Source organism: Stegostoma tigrinum, chromosome 4 (genome assembly GCF_030684315.1).
Source record: "Stegostoma tigrinum isolate sSteTig4 chromosome 4, sSteTig4.hap1, whole genome shotgun sequence".
Taxonomy (NCBI): domain Eukaryota; kingdom Metazoa; phylum Chordata; class Chondrichthyes; order Orectolobiformes; family Stegostomatidae; genus Stegostoma; species Stegostoma tigrinum.
Window position 1 is genome coordinate 56596298 of NC_081357.1, and position 17764 is coordinate 56614061.

The 17764-nt window shown below is 36.6% G+C and overlaps 1 protein-coding gene across 1 annotated transcript; it reads left to right on the forward strand.

The window, feature by feature from the left end:
* Positions 1-503: 503 nt before the first annotated feature.
* gprc6a (G protein-coupled receptor, class C, group 6, member A) lies at positions 504-17095 on the forward strand. Its single transcript, XM_048531425.1, has 6 exons — positions 504-755; positions 3805-4108; positions 6505-7353; positions 10276-10479; positions 13587-13710; positions 14535-17095. The coding sequence occupies exons 1-6, from the start codon at positions 565-567 to the stop codon at positions 15614-15616; spliced, it is 2754 nt and encodes a 917-aa protein (XP_048387382.1). The 5' UTR covers positions 504-564; the 3' UTR covers positions 15617-17095.
* Positions 17096-17764: the final 669 nt, after the last annotated feature.

Sequence of the window (17764 nt, forward strand, 5' to 3'; positions counted from 1 at the left end):
TCTGAAATTAATTTCCTATACTTAGCTGACTGCTGGCAGATGAGCAATGTCCACCTAATGTTTCAACAGTAGGAAGTGGACACCTGCACACATCCAGCCCATTCCATGACCCAAACAGATTAGCAAAGGGTCCTGCAGCTTAAGTTATATTGTAGTGGGAGGGCAAGGAAAAATCTGAAAAACTAGCATTTTCCTCAAAAGCTCTCTGATGTTTAAACATAAAGCTAAGCATTTGGTGACAAAGTGTTTTTTGACACACTGATAAAGTTGGCAAGGCAGTTAAGAGTAAAACTTGTCATAACGTGATGTAAATAAGTGAAACTGTAACCCAATACTTGCACAATGATGACACACCATACCATTTCTGATTGGCGCCTATTGTGTTTCTACAATCTAGGAGCCCAGATTGTGCACCAATGAAAGAAGCAGAAACTTTTAATGAAGGCGTGGCTGAATATTTCAGGCTCACTTTCTCCTGTAAGCAGATATCAGAAGCCAGAAGACTGTGTGCGAGGAATAATCACTATCTGATCTAAATCTATCGTTATCGGAAATAGTTTAGAAATGTTCCAAAGCATGATTCTGTACGTGGTTCCCATTTTCTGCACACTATCAATCAATACACTACTTGCTTGTGATATCCTTGATGATTTTGACAACACGAGGGATCCAGGAGACATCATCATTGGAGGTCTCATCCCGGTACATGAGAAGGTTGTAACTGTTACAAAGCCAGAGAGTCAAAAATGTACAGGGTAAGTGATTGATTTAAAATGTAACAAAAGAAATTACAAGCATTTAATAATAATTGGTATTATTCAGTGTAATTGGCATTAAAAATATCATCTTAAATTAAAAGTAGTTTTTAATAGATTAATACATTATCTTAAATTCTGTATTGGGATATAGGGTTCCTGAGTGTGGAGTTGAAGGAGAAACATTTGGCTCATTATAATGCATATTGTAACCTAAGTAGATATTTTGAACAATTCTCAAAACTCTCAGATGTGATTAAAAAATGATAAATTCACATAAAAATAAAACCCTGATGGATCAAATTGCTTAAATAATTTTGCTTTACAATAGAAATGAAGATATTGTGTTAAAAAAAATCAGATCAAACCCATTGAATACCATTCCAGTGTCGGTTTAGATTGGTTTACATTCCGTGGCAACATAAAGTTACATAGGATAACTAATTTCATGCTATTTGTTGCTGTGATCCATCTGATCCTGTAAGCCGTTTATGAGATTAGAACACTTAATGAACAAGGAAGTTTTTTAGTTCATTTATACACTGGAACAACCAGATTGTTTTTCCATAGGACAGGAGGGTGCTAGCATCTATTTATGATTAATTATGGTATTCTGTGTAGTGGTTTGAAGCAACTAAGTGGTTAGTACAAGGCTATTTAAAAGGTCTGGTAAGAGTCAAACCAATTGATGTAGTATTTTTTGGCCTTAATATCCATTGTAAAATTTCTGACTTTACAACACATATAATTAATATAATGTTTAAAATTGTCATCCTTAATTCAAGCTCTTCATGGCCTTATCCTTCCCAATCTCTGTAACTTTATACACCCCATAAACCTTACAAGATATTGCCATTTGTCCAGGTCCGACCACTTAGATATCCCTGTACTCCATTACTGCAAAACTATTCCTGCAACGACCTGGGCAATATGCTCTGGAATCTTTGACTTTATAATCTGATTCATTCTTTAATCTATATTCATTTGACCAAGTCACTTTGATCAACTGTCTTTATTGCATTGTGTGGCTCTGTGTCAAATCTTGCCCTTTTTTTATTCTTTCATGGGAAAGTGGCGTCTCTGACAAGATGAGCATTTATTGCTCATACCTAAGGTTTGAACATGTACTCTAGGCTGACAGCTCTATGTAGCAGTGAAAGAGTGCTGCATTTCAGTGACACCATGTTTTGTTTAAGACATTAAACCATTGGCCTGTGTGCATTCTCTATTGGATTATAAAACATTAAATGAACCCATTCGATGAAGGAAAGAGAAATTCTCTTGGCATTCATGGCTACTATTTATCCTTTAAACAACCCCAAAAAGCAGAAAATCTGGTTGTTTCTTTAATTTCTACAGTGGAACCTTGATGAGTTGTCACAACTGTGTGAGGAGGAATGAATCAGATTCTATACTTTTAGTCCATGTAGTTGGATGCAATAAAGGTTTTTGATCTTTATTAATTATAGCTATATTATACATTAGTTAAAATGAAGCATCATACAAAATTTAAGGAGTCAATTACAACGTTTCTTTAAGCAAATTAATTTTTTTTTAAACTTGCTAATCCCAAGAAAAACAATAAAACATGACATGAAATATTTTCACACAGAGGGTGGTGCATATATAGAATGACCTGCCAGAGGAAGTGGTGATGGTGGGTGCACTCACAACATTTAATAGACCTTTGGACAGATATATGGATAAGAGAAGTTTGGGAGGATATGGGCCAAACATAGGCAAATGGGGCCAGTTCAGTTTTGGAAACCTGGTCAGCATGTACAATTTGGGCTGAATGGCCTGTTTCTGTGCTGTATGACTCTACTGGACTTCCATATAAACACAGGTATAGAGTTTAAAAATGGCAGAGCACTTAAGTCAAAAAAAACAAGAATATGCTGTTTAAAAGATCCTTAGAGTCCTTGAGGTCCCAGGTTTAATCAGGTTCAAGCTGGGACTATCGCTATTTAATCAATGATTTGAACCCACTGCAAATTTTGTCGTTGTTTTTGAGTTCTAGATGAATAGATACTTCATTGATTTGCTTTATAAAGGGCACTGTTGAGAGTCTAAAAGAAAAACATTGAAACTAAGAGACTAAGGTCTCCAGCTCTACTGATGAAAATCTATTTTTTTTCCCTCTGTCTTTCCCTCTCTGTATAAAACATGTTACTTGAAATACAGTTCCCCTGTGTATTCCTGTTTCTGGCTTCATTTTTGTTTCCTCAATCTGGATAATTTGCATGTGGCATTTCATCCCAAGGTGTACAACTTCCGTAAAAGTATAAATCAAACAAGTGATACAGATCTGAGTGACAACCAATTTACTGATGTACCAATTTTGTTTCAAACTGGGTCATGATAATTTCATGAGCCTGGCACAACCAGGTCAGGTGTTTATTTTTATCTAAATTAGTATTATTTTGTTAAACACTTTCGTCAATCAAAGGTCCCAGGTATTAATATTCAGGTGACAAGTCAAAAATTGATAGCTTATTTTTGCAACCATCATAACAATGTATAAATTTATTGCTGTATTTACAACATCATATCAGCAACTATGCATAAAAAGTACTTCATTGACTACAAAATAATTTGGGATTTTCTTAAGCTATGAAAGGTACAAAGGAGCAAATTACTGCAGATAATGGAATCTGTATTGGCAAAAAAAATGCTGCAAATCACAGGTTATCAGGCAGCATCTGTGGAGAGAGAACAGTCTAATGTTTTGAACCTTGGTCAGAGCTCTGATGAAGAGTCATCTAGACTTGAAATGTTAGCTTGCTCTCAATCCTTGGATACTGCCTAACATGCTGTGATTTCCAGCATTTTTTGGTTTTCACCGCATTGGTGAAAGTTCTTTCTTTCTAGTAGCAACAGTGGTAAATAATAACAATAGCAGAAATCATAATAATATTTTGCATCTCAAATAGTAGTATTAAAATGATCATAATCATAGAATCAAATGTTAGATTATTGGAGTAATGTTATACATTTATTACACAACTTATTATTTGTATTTCTGTTTCCTTTACACTCTGATGTGCAGATATGATGTCCGAGGCTTGGTAAAAACTCTTGCCTTGATCCACTCCATTGATATGGTAAATAATTCAACTCTATTACCTGGAATCAAACTGGGTTATGAAATATATGACACTTGCACGGACCCTACAAAGGCAATAAAAGAAACCCTGAGGTTCCTTTCTAACTCCAACTCCACAGACAATTGTGTTAAAGTACAGTGTAACTATACAAATTATCAACCAACAGTAAAGGCAGTTATAGGAGCTGCTACATCAGAGGTTAGCATCGCAATTGCAAGGCTATTGAACATCCAACTAATACCTCAGGTAAGGACATTTTCTCAATTGTATCTAGACATGTTTTATTTTGCTGATAAGTTATCTTAGAATTGATTGTACTGATCCTGTACTCTTTTCTTAATCATCTGTGGAGTATTGCAAACCTAGTTATGTATCAGTATGGTAATACGCTCTTGAGTTCAGGTGCAGATGAAAGAATACAAAGCAAAAGAAGAAGGAACACTAGGCCAAGAATCCTGTCCTTTTATAATTGATAATAATCCTATAAAGCCCTTCATATCCGTCAATACTATACCTCTCCTGAAACGTATCCTTATATTACATTCAGTAGTGATATTTTCTACCTATTTTATTCCCTTCTTAAAAGTCCTAAATATTGATGCCACCAGCAAAAGAAGTTCTGTAGCATGTCACTGTCTGGCTCTCACTCTGATGGCCATCTACTACAGTCAGTGGAAAAGCAATGCTGTCTCAAACAAAGCTGCTTTGAAATATTGCATGATTGCTGCATTGAGGAATTTAACTCTCTTGACGTGTCATTGATTTCAACAACCTTTGATCGGGTTTCAAAGAGCCAAACTGCTGTCATCACACTATCACATTCAAGATTTCTCACAGATAGCCACCAGGAAATAAAAAGCGCGAGGAATTAGGTCATTTTTTATAAATTTCATTGCGAATGAAATAAAAATTTGAACATACATGTGGCATTAAGGTTGAAACTAATTTTTTATTTAAAAAATCATTTAAAAATTCTACTTTTGAAAAATCTAGCAATTAATCATAACAGAGGCTTGTGACATTATTCCATTGATATTGCATTATATCTTCAAGATCAGATTAGTTGATTAGCAGTAATTATTACATAAACTCCTGGTAGAAAAGCCAGCTCCTCCTTGTCAAACAAGGCTAAGCTTTTGTGCTCCTGAGATGCTGCTGGGCCTGCTGTGTTCATCCAGCCTCACATTTCATTATCTTGGATTCTCCAGCATCTGCAGTTCCCATTATCACTCAAAACTTTGTGTGTTTTTTTACGTTGACATGAGAATGGAAGTGGGTGCATTTTACTAGTTCAGTTGATTTCACTGCTAGCCAAACTTGAGACGAGGTTTGAGAGAAGGGAGGTAGAACAGTAAATGGCAGACTAGAATTTCAGGATTTCCTTGTTAACTTTTGCTCATGATAAATTCTGAAGTTGCAGGCAGATCCAATAACTTAATGATGCCAAATAATATGCTATCAAATATACAATTGCTTTCAGTTTTAGTATATTGTGTGGAAATGCACACTTTTTTGGTGGCTGAAATCTCAGTATGATTCGTCATGAGCCATATAGCTGTGAGATACACTTTTATTTCATTTCCCACTAGGAAATAACACATTTTTGCATTAAGTTGACTGTAAAATATGCTGACTTGATAATATCTCCATAAAGGACATTTTTGTCTTTAGTCATTCCTGGGATGAAGCAGAACCTATTGCCCATCCCTAATTGCCCAGATGGTAGTTAAAAATCATCCACATTGCTACGGTCTAGAGTCACTGATAGCAATTTCCTTCCCTAAATGGCATTAGTGAACCAAATGGGTTTTTCTGACAACTGACAATGGATTTATGGTCATCATTAGACTCTCAATTCCACACCTTTTTAATTAAATTCAAATTCCACCATGGTGGGATTTGAACACAGGTCCCCAAAACGTTATTTGGGTTTCTGGATTAGCTGTCCAGTGATAATACCAATAGGCCATCACCTCCTACATTATTTAGTTGTTGGATCTGCCTACAACTTCAGAAATTATCATGTGCACTAGTTAACATGGAAATCCTGAATTGTAGTCTGTCATTCACTGTTCCCCCTCTCTCCTCTTAATCCTCATCCCAAGCAGTGATTGTTATAGCATGTGATGGATATGATACCAAAAATTTGGCCTTGTAAAAATTGACCTTTTACATTGGCATGTCTAATATTCATGGCAGCATTTTTTTAAAAAATTCATATTATTGTGGGCATCATTCTCTTCTTTTGTACAGCACATAATCTTCTAATAAGCAGTAGTGAGATTAGGCAGTGTAGTTTAGTTAGAAAGCAAAGCTCTGTAAGAAATTGACAAACAAAAGGTACATTTTTTCTTTAAAAACATTTAACACAGCCCATTTCTACTCTTTAAATTCCAGTTTGTAACATTCAGCATTAGGAGTTCACAAAGCCATCATTTTCATGTCACTGAGAAAGAAAACAAAACAAAAGGTTTGATCGTTGCAGAAAGGTATTGCTACCAAATAATAATTTTCTTCATGTGGTCTTAACTTACTACAGAATTTTAATAAATGGTGGACTAATGGCCCTAAATTATGGGGCATGTTGGAAATGTAGACTTCAAAAGTGATACTTAGCTTGTGAACATTTCTATCTTTCACAGATTAGCTACTCATCTTCGGCTAAGATCCTCAGTGACAAGGCTCGTTTTCCTGCTTTTTTACGAACGATTCCAAGTGATGAGTATCAAACCAAAGGCATGGTTAAACTGGTTCAAATGTTCCAGTGGAACTGGGTTGGAACTATTGCAAGTGATGAAGAATACAGCCGTTCTGGGATAAATAACTTCATTACGCAAGCAGAGCAAGCGGGTATATGCATTGCTTTTCAAGAAGTTATTCCATTTTATTCATCAAATCACATAACTAATTCCAGAATAAGAGACATAGCAAACATTATCATCAACCAAACAAAAGTGAACGTCATTGTTATTTTTGGAAAAAGCTCTCATGTCACCGAACTGTTTAAGGTGTTAAGTACGCAGAACATAAGCAAAGTATGGATTGCCAGTGACAGCTGGTCCACCAACAGTAACATTACTCGTTTGGAGAACATTCAAAACCTTGGCAATATTGTTGGATTTACATTTAAGAGTGGAGACATTTCCGAGTTTCAAAATTATGTAAAAAATTTACCACATAATTCTGAAAGTCCAAACACATTTTTAGCAGAGTATTACAACCTTCGTAAACTATGTGCGCACGTACAAGACAATGACTTAGATTCGTGTCTTTCAAACCATACACATCATGCAATGGATGATAGACTGGATATCGTCAACAATTCTGTGAAGATGCAATACCAGGAGGATGATTTTCTGGTGAATCATATTGATCCGGGTGTTATTTCCAACATACAGTGGTCAGTGACTGCTCTTGCACACGCTCTTAAAAGACTACTAAAATGTAATGAAGGAATTTGCTGGAAATCATTCAACTTTGCACCTTGGGAGGTAAACCTTTATCTTAAGACAGAAAAATGAATTATGTTATCCTCCTGATAGTCTAAATGCATGCTACTTATACAGTTTTCAATATAAACATTTTTTTAAATGCAGTTCTGCCTTTACAGTTCACAGTGCTATGCAGAGTAGTTCTATCTGAGGCAAGCAATTGTTAGCACTGCTTACACTGAGAAATGGCTTTCAAGCACAATACAATCTCTCTTATTAGTGCATGTTGACAGGCTGATTACGAATAGGTGTGTGCAGTGGTACAACAATGAGATAATGCATGAGCAGTTCCTCTGAAATAATTGCAAAGAACAAAGAACCCAACAAGTTAGCACAAATTCCTAATCCTTATTTAGACATGCTACTTATTGCCTATACAAGGTTTCTATCCGTCTGTTTGTCTTCCTCAGCTTTACATTCAGTCCCTTGTTGGTCTGCTGAAACATTCCAGCTTGTTTACATCTAAATCAAATAATGAAGTTTAATTCTCCATGGGCCAATAAAAAGAGAACCCATGAATTTATAACTTGATTTTTTTCTAACATATCATTTGCTATTTATGCTACTGGTAAAAGGAAGGTCATCCATGTGCTAAAAAGAAATAGCTGAAAAAAAACTGGACTCTGTGGACCCTGACAACATTCCAGCAATATTACTGAAAACTGGTGCTCCAGAACTAGCCATCTTTCTAACCAAGCTGTTCAGTACAGCTTTAATTCTGGAATAGACTGAGCAATGTGGAAAATCGCTAAACGGTCATGTCCGCAAAAAAAAACAGCATAAATCCAATTCAGTCAATTACCAACCCATCACTCTACTCTTGATGAAACAACCAATTGACAATGCTATTAAGTGGCATTTGCTGAAAAATATCCTACTCATTGCTGCTTAAGTGGTTTCTGCCTGGCCCACTTAGCTCCTGATCTCACTACAGCCTTGACCCAGATATGGAGAAAAGAGTTGAACTTCAGAAGTGAGGTGAAAATGATCACCTTTGGAATTCAGGCCACATTTAAGACGATATCAAGGAGCCCAAATAAAACAGAAAATCAATCAAAGCCAAGAGTAAAACTCTTCTCTAGTTGGAGTCATACTTGATACAAAGGAAAATGATTGTGACCATGGAGGTTAATCATCTGTGTCCAAGGACATCTCTCCAGGAATTCTTCAGAGTAGTGTCCTCAGACCAACTATCTTCATTTGCTCCATCAATGACCCTTTCTCCATTATATGGTCAAAAGTGACAATATTCACTGTAAAATTCACATTTACTAATTTTTGGACTGAAGTCTAAAAATGGGAGATTTCCTAATCCAAGAAAACCCTGTAAGATGTTTGCAGTTTTATAAACAAGTCACTTAAACACATTGTGAGTTGTATTTACAATGTTATCCCATTCAAGCAGTGAGGGAGCATTCCACACACAACGACACTATGTCTGTGTTCAGGGCAATTTTGCCCAGAGACAGTCGTTTGAAAGGCTTTTCAATTGACATAGTTGGTGTGGGCTCAGGAGAGTCTAGCATTGCAACAATCATTGGGTTGGTTCCTGGGTAGGCTTGGGTGTGAACAAATTAATAGAAACATCCATCTTTCTCTCTCACTTCTGTGTGGAGAAATGGAAGAAAATTCCTGATTGCTAACTGCTCTCCCTCACCTTTTCCTGTCACTTATTCTGTCTGCAAATCCCTAGTTGAAAGGAGAAGGGTTAAAAGCACATTCAGAGGTATTGAATCCTCACTAGAGAATAAAAGACAAGGAATTTCTGTATCCACATCAGCAAAGAATCAGAAAGAGTCAAAAGGAAGCTGGAAGAAACGTCAGCTTTTGTGCTCCTGAGATGCTGCTGGGCCTGCTGTGTTCATCCAGCCTCACATTTTATTATCTTGGATTCTCCAGCATCTGCAGTTCCCATTATCACTGGAAGAAAGAAACACTCATTAACATCTGTGATCCAGACTGGTGTCAGAACTGCACTTCTCCAAAAGGGGATAGTAAGAACTGCTGGAGGAACACAGCAGGCCAGGCAGCATCAGGGGAGCAGGAAAGCTGATGTTTCAGGTTGGGACCCGAAACGTCAGCCTTCCTGCCCCCTGATGTTGTCTGGCCTGTTCTTCCAGCTCCACACTATGTTATCTCTACACTTCTCTAATGTTTCTTCTTGCTTTTCCACTCATCATAATTGACTTTTGTCTTGTCTTGTCTTGTTTGTGTGTTTTGAGCTGCATTTTTAAAAGGAGTGCAGTTTAAGTTCCAAGTTACAGATTAACAATTTTACCTGTCTATTCATTGCTTTTGATAAATGAAACATCTTGACTACAATAAAAAGTCATTTTCTGGTTAATGGAAAAAAAATTGCTGTGCATGGTCTATTAACCTATATTAGACAGTTAAGTAAAATTGGGTAATTTGGTGGTTTAATCTGACTTTCATATTGGGACATCTCTGGAATAATGGGCCTTGATTTTCATTCCAGTGAGTTATGACAGAATTGTTAGGGTTTTGGAAGAACGATAAGGTAAGATTGGGTGTGGAGTTAGATTAAGTGCTAACAGATAAAGTGAGCACCAGATTTTGTATTAAAAATAAAGATGGCATCAGATGCGTTAAACAAGAAAATTATTTTGTTGGTGTACAGATTTGTTCTCGTGAAGTCAGGTTCTCTGACATGAACCTATAATCCATAGTTTACCTTGATATACCTCTGAAAATAAGGCAGTGAACACAAATAAAAGATTTTTACACACTGAATGCTTTCAAGTAATTCTTTAGAATATTCAAAATGAAATTTCACATTCTTTATAACAGTGACAGTCTGAAATTCAATATTGATTCATATAATTAAATCCAGCCTATCAAATTAAGCTTATTGTTATGATCTTAAATAAAAACACTCACATTATTCCTTAACTTTTCCTGCAGTTGTTGGAACATGTGAAGAAAGTAAACACAACTAGTGGAGGAACAAAGATTCAATTTGATCTTTCCGGCGATTTTATGTCTGGATATGATATTGTGATGTGGAACTTTTTGGAAGGCAAAGTGGAGATCAATCAGAAAGTTGCTGAATATGATATAGAACAGAATAAAATTACAGTGAGAGATTCGAGGTTGAATCAATTAAAGGTAATTTTGATCAAAATTAATTATCTTTAACTTTTTACCTTTTTTGAGTTTCACATAGCACCAAGAAATTATAGTAAATTATAGTCAAAAATCTTCTTAGGAAAAGTGACTGCCTTCCCTTCAGGAAACTAGAATGGCCTATCTGCCAGGTTGAAGGGGGACCTCTATTTGTCCCATATGGGAGCAAGTGGAGGCACAGATGGGGGACAGGATTTCATGGACCTCCTGAACCCTTGGTTAACTCAGCACCTCTTGTGACACCCTCACCTTTCTGCTCATTGCAGCCCCTCAGTCCTGCACAACTTGTGCCTTAATTGTCAATCTCAAGGGTCCTCAAACGTTCAAATCTCTGACTGGGTGACAGCTTCTGGGACAAGGACTTCAGTATTGAGGCTCATTGGTCATCTCTTAACTGGTGATTGGAGCTATATGGTGCTAGTGCGGGGGATGGGTAGTCTCCTTTCTTTGCCCACCACCACTGGTGCAGAGACCACTAAGTCTAACCATCAGCCTGCTCAATTGTCCATTCAAGTGCACCTTTGATGTCATTGCTAACTGCTCAAAGCATGGCCAATCAAGCAGGATCTATCCCAGGGAACTGTGGGGAGGAAAGGAGGAAATGTCTGGGGCCTTAACAGATATCTTAACATCCACTTTGGCCTCAGGCGAGGTTCTAGAGGACTGGAGAATGGCCAATGTTGTTCCTTTGTTTATGAAGGGCAACAGAGATAGTCCAGGTAATTACAGGTGGTGAACCTGACATCAGTGGTAGGGAAGCCATTGGAAAAGATACTGAGAGACATGTTTTATTGGCATTTAGAAGTGAATGGACTTGTTAGTGATCGGGAGCCTGGGTTCGTGCGGGGAAGGTCATGTCTCAACAACTTAGTAAGTTTATTGAGGAGCTGACAAGAATGCTTGGTGAGGAAAAGGCAATGGATATTGTCTATGTGGACTTTAGTAAGGCATTTGATAAAGTACCTCATGGTAGCTGGTACAAAAGGTAGAATCACATGAGGTATGGGGGAGTTGGCTAGGTGGATACTTGTTCATAGAAGACAGAGAGTAGCAATGGAAGGGTAATTTTGTGAATGGAGATCAGAAACTAGTGGTGTTCCGCAGGGATCAGTGCTGGGACTTTTGTTGTTTATAACATATATAAATGATCTGGATGAAAATGTAGGTGGTCTTATTAGTAAGTTTGTGAATGGCACCAAAATTGGCAGAGTTGCAGATGGAGAAGAGGATTGTCAAAGGAAAGAAAAGGATATAGATAGATTTCAGATTTGGGCAGAGGTTTGGCAAATGGAATTTAATCTGGACAAATGCAAGGTGATGCACTTTGGAAGATCAAATTTGGGTGTGAATATTGCAATGAATGACAGAATCCTTATGAGCACCGATATACAGAGGGAACCAGGCATACAGGTCTACAGAACCCTGAAAGTGACAACACAGATAGATAGGTGGAAGAAGCTGCTTGCCTGGATCAGCCGGGGCATTGGGTATAAAGTTTGGTAAGTTATGTTACAGTTGTATAAAACTTTAGTTAGGCGACAGTTGGAATATTGGGTCCAGTTCTGGTTGCCACTTTACAAGAAGGAAATAGATGCTTTGGAGAAAGTGCAGAGAAGGTTTACCAGAATGTTGCCTGCTCTGGGGAGTTTTACTTATGAGGAGGGTTTGGATAAACTGGAATGGTTTACAATGGAAGGATAGAGGTTTGGGGCGACCTGATAAAAGTTCACAAAGTTATGAGAGGCATAGATAGGATAGATAGTCAGAGGCTTTTTCCCTCGTGTGGAAGGGTCAACTACAGGAGGGCACTGGTTCAAGGTCAGAGGGAGAAAATTTAGGGGAGAAGTGATGGTAAAGTTTTTCATCCGGGGGTGGTGTGTGCCTGGACTGTACTGCCAGTAGAGGTGGTGGAAGCAGGCATGTTAGCAACATTTAAGGTATATATCGACAGATGCATGAATGGGAGGCAAACAGAGGGATAGAAACCACACATGGCGGATCTAAATAAGGATGATGGGAGGAGTGCTGCTGCAGTGATAGGGAGAGAGGTTGGCACAAAGCTCATACAGGGTAGCTCTCAGCAGAGGCCGACATTTCTGATCCCAGTTCCTTCAAACAGACACTGAGTATCTTTGAATTGAGGCCTCCCCACTCTCCACAACTCTGTAAAGGTTTATTCTTGAGTTCCACAAATAGTAATTTGCACCCCCTCCCAATCTCCCACTCTCACCAGTTGATGTATTAATAACAGCAACTGTAACACAAGGTCTTCAAGTGGCATTAAGTTGTAGCAGCTACAAGAAGTCCATCCTAATCCCTTCCCATCACAGATTTAATAAGGCTGGAGGCAGGATGGTGACAGAATCTCCAACCTCTGTGCTCTCATCCAATTGCAAAAATAAACTCTCTACAATCGATTCCCAAAGATCACAAAAGCCTAACTTGTGTTGAAGGCTGTTTGTGCTAAAAAATTCACAATCTGTGGCACCAACCAAGCTGAGTTATGTCAAATTGCACAGTGCTAAAGAATAAACTCCAGGTCACAATATGTATCTTGTATACAAGCAACAAATGTCCAACAATAAATATGAACAGTTATTAGATCAATTAAATTTTTTAAGATAAAATTTCGAAATGACTCATCCTAACAGTCACAGAAAGTGAAGCAAATGCCAATGAGCTAAACTAGTTAGGTTTTTACTAATAATTAAATAAGGAAATGATAATTGTACCATCTGTAATTGATAACACTCGATAACCAAACTTTTCGATTACTTTATATACCAGAAGCAATTCTAGCAAATAGTTAAAGCAGACAAATTGCTAATTTTCAACCAGGACAATATTCTTTTCTCATTAATGTAATTTAAATTTCCTATTTGCTTCATGTTTTTCATTTATTTTGCTTAATTTAACTCAAAATAGCGACGTTGGCCTCAGTATTACTCCAAATTGATCTTGTTTCAAACACAAATTGTTTTTAAAATTAGAATTAGCAAACATATTATCAAATTTAGTTGATAGCATATTTGGCGGTCACATTTTGTGATTTTCAACATTTGTAAACATTGTTTTCAACTTCTTTGAAGGTTGTGATGTCTAACTGCTCAAACCATTGCCTACCAGGACAAATAAAATTGTCATCTGAAAGCCAACATACATGTTGCTATGATTGTATAAACTGCACTTTCAACACATACTCCAAAACAAAAGGTAGGTAGTAAATAAGCCTATTTGTAAATTATTGTATATGTCATCTATTTGTACAGTCATGCATTAAAATACGTGAAATATCAGGGAGGGGTAGTATCCTTGCATCATTAAGCTTCCAATGACAGCAATAGATTAGCAATGTATTTCCAGAAAAAGTTCTCCACCTCCTCACAGTAAAGTACTATCATTTTCAACCCTGAACCTTAAGTGGAAATCTTAAATTATATAAAACTACCCTAATAGAACCTTTCTTGCAGAATTTGAGTTGTATGGAAACAAAGCTCAGGACAGTGCACAAATTTGACCAATTTTCTCCCTTTATTCTTGGCACACTCACAGGGAGTTGACAAATTGCTGCATGTCCTCAATATTTTGCTCAAGTGGATTTTATTCGTATGAGGCTCAGGAGTGGCTGCAGGCAGGTTATTCAACAAGGAAGCATATCACAGTCAACCTTCTCTAGGTTTTCCTTGCAATTCACACAAAGACATTATTCTCCTTCACAAAATTCCCTGAACAGTGTTTAGGAGCAGAAGTCTACATTCCTCTCCTAGTGCAGGAGAACTGAGGACAACTATTACAATCCTATTACCATTGCGGCTCAGATAAGCTAAATGATTTTCGGTGAAGGAAGTTGGGATCATTTTAGACGATAAGGGTCAACTGACCACTGGAAAAACGAATTCAACCTGAGGAAGCTTAAGCATAAATCTGAAATAAGAATAGATTTAGTGGGCCCTTGGTTAGATCGCAAGACCAGGGGCTAGATTAAATTAATAACTTGACGTGTTAACTTGCATCATTTTTCATCTTCTTCATTTCAGATGCACTGCAATGCAACCCTTGTTTACCTGATGAGTGGGCACCAAGTGGAAGTGCAGATTGCTACAAAAAACGCATTATATTTCTTGACTGGAACAATGGATTTTCTATTGTACTGTTAACTCTTGCAGCCTTTGGAATTGTTTTAATCATTATTATAGTCTTTATCTTTTTCAAGAATGTCAGAACACCAGTTGTTAAGTCCAATGGTGGTACCATAAGCTTCATTATGCTCATCTCTTTGCTGTTCAGTTTTTTAAGTGTTGGTTTTTTCATTGGAAAACCAAATGACATTACTTGCAATATCAGGCAGTGCTTATTTGGCATCAGCTTTACTCTTTCAGTTTCATGTGCGCTGGCAAAATCATTGAAAATACTACTAGCATTCAACTTTAACCCAGCTAATCAACATATTGTAAAGAATTTTTACCATTCTGGGCTCATTACAAGTTTCTGTACTGGACTTCAGGTTATCATTTGTACAATGTGGTTGGTGTTCAATGGCCCAAAAGTGCTCAAAGATGACAACAGATTGCAAAGGGAAATTTTGGTGGAATGTAGCGAGGGCTCTTATGTGGCATTTGCCGTTATGTTGGGATACATAGCATTCCTTGCGCTGATATGTTTTAGTTTTGCCTTCAAAGGTAGAAAGTTGCCAGAAAACTACAATGAAGCTAAGTTTATTACATTTAGCATGTTGATTTACTTTATTTCTTGGATTACTTTTGTACCTGTCTATGTAACCACTCATGGCATGTATCTCCCAGCAGTGGAAGTGGTTACAATTTTATCTTCAACCTATGGCATATTATGCTGTCAGTTTTTTCCAAAGTGTTACATTATTCTATTTAAGAAAGAATGCAACACTACCACCTCATTTTTGAAAAATTTGTACGACTATTCACTGAAAAGCTCAAACCTTATAACAAACAGTCAACATTCACTGAACTATTCACAATGTAACAAATCTTGCAAGTCCATCAAAAATAACGACAGTCAAAACACATTTAGCACCACGTCTACTTCTGCTGCACAAAGCCATGGATTCATTTGTGTTTCAAGGAAGAGAAGTTCTAGTTGGTAAATGTTGAATTGCAAAAATTGGCTAAAGATGATTTGCACACAAATTAATCACTTCATATTGAAGCTGTTTTAGATTTGGGCCCACATTATGGTTGGTTCAATCCTGACCCCGTAGCATCGTTCACTTTGTCATTTTTGGGCTTTGGTTGCCAAACACAATGGCTCAGTGCAACAAAAAAAATTGTACTTTTATGAAAGGTCAGAGACTGATTTCCCATGTTACAAGTGTAACACATCCATTCCAGATAGTGGGCATTATTAATTTACAGAAACAAAGTTTCTTCTTACCTCATGCTTGTCCTTCCTGATGAGGAAGTAATTCATATAATTAATGATCATGGCTAGAAAAAGAATGTATGTGATATGTATGATGTTTGCTATCTTATTGAACATTAAAGTTTAAAAGATGAAGGTTATTTGAAGGAAAAGCTTCTAAATATTGAGGCCCTACTAGATATAAGAGGAAGCATATAATGTCATATTTTACTATGCACATTTTCCAATATATCTTATGTCTTATCCAATGTACAACAATAACTAAGGGACTCTTTCTATGGGAAGTTATAGAAACATAAGTAATATATTTAAATTAATGTCTCTTATTCTCAATTTTCTCTTTCTTATACCATCATTTTCACACCATCACCAAGCAATTTGCAGTAATATGAGAAAGCGTGAAAGTATCTTTTCAGGGATGTCAGGGATGTTAGATATCACTCCACAATGAAGAATATAAAACAAGGTGTTGCCTCACATCATATATCCACCTAGTTTATAACTTGGGAGGTGTTTGCTGGCCTGTTTTCATACCTTTCACAAAATCTCACTTCTGGATGAGGTGAGCAACAATGGGGGAGACCAGCTGTTGCTTCTCCATGTTGACTTATCTGTCTGAAAGTGTGAGATGATGAACTTATTCTGTATAGAAAGCTTGTAGATGATCTTGAAGTATATCAAACTGTCCACCTGGTTGATCAAAAACTTATAGTTTAGTGACAATACGTAAAAGAAAGAAATTTCCCATTGTAAAACATCTGACAATGGTGCAAAAATACATGGGGTTGAGTGGGTCAGCAAGTTAAAACAGGAAAGGGATGAGTTACCCATTACGACCATTCAGATATCAATCAAAACTACTTTTAAGTTAATATACTATGGCTTCCGAAATGTGTACAATTACTAAATACATCATTTGTTAATGTCTCGATATTTTGTGCAATTGTACTGTATGGCCTTTAATATTGGCTAACAAAATAGGCAAAACAAATGCAAATGTAGAAAACAGAAAAGTCCTAATATTCTCAATTATATTGATACTTCTCAAGTCTAGTCCCTAGCAACTGGGAATCATATTCATGTTAAGTAGCTCAATTATTGCTTTCACAGTTGTGTATATTATGCTCTATCTTTGTTAATATATTTTAATTTTCACTTTTAAATATAACAAAGTATGAATATCTGAAAAAAAATGTACAAGGTTAGCTCATTGGTATTTTTTGAATGCATTGCAAATTACTGTTTAAGTAAACCTTAATTTGAATTACATCACTTTCTTTTGTTAGTGATATTCTTACGCATTTGGCCTGGAGTTTCCTGAACTGCGTTTACATGAAAATTTACACCAGGTTCTCTCATCACATTTGGGATAGGAACTTACACAGAATTAAAGAACCACCATAGCTTAACAAAAGCACCAAACGTGCTAACTTTCTTCTTTGGGTCATGCTTTGTCTCACTAATGTAAGAAAAAGGTTTGAAGCAATCAGATCATCATTAATAGCTTTTAAGCACAATAGCCTGGCGTTTTCGCCATGTGCGCAATCACTTATCCTGTCAGAAGTTGCATTTAAAATTGCGCTGAATGCATAAGGGGTTTTCTTTCTGTCAAGTTTCTGCCCATCTCATGTATATATTTGACAATATTTAAGGATTTTTCTAAAGAAAAAAGTTTCTTAAAATATTTTTAAATAATAAATTATGCAATTTAGTTTATTTGAATGATGTGTTATCAGAAATTATAAATATTTTAAATCAGTCTAGCATGTGGGCCAACTGCAAATAATATGATTTTAAATAACAGAAAATGATTTTAAAAAGTTCCGTACAGGATTATTTGTTAGCTATGTAGGCATGTGTCAGTCAACATCTC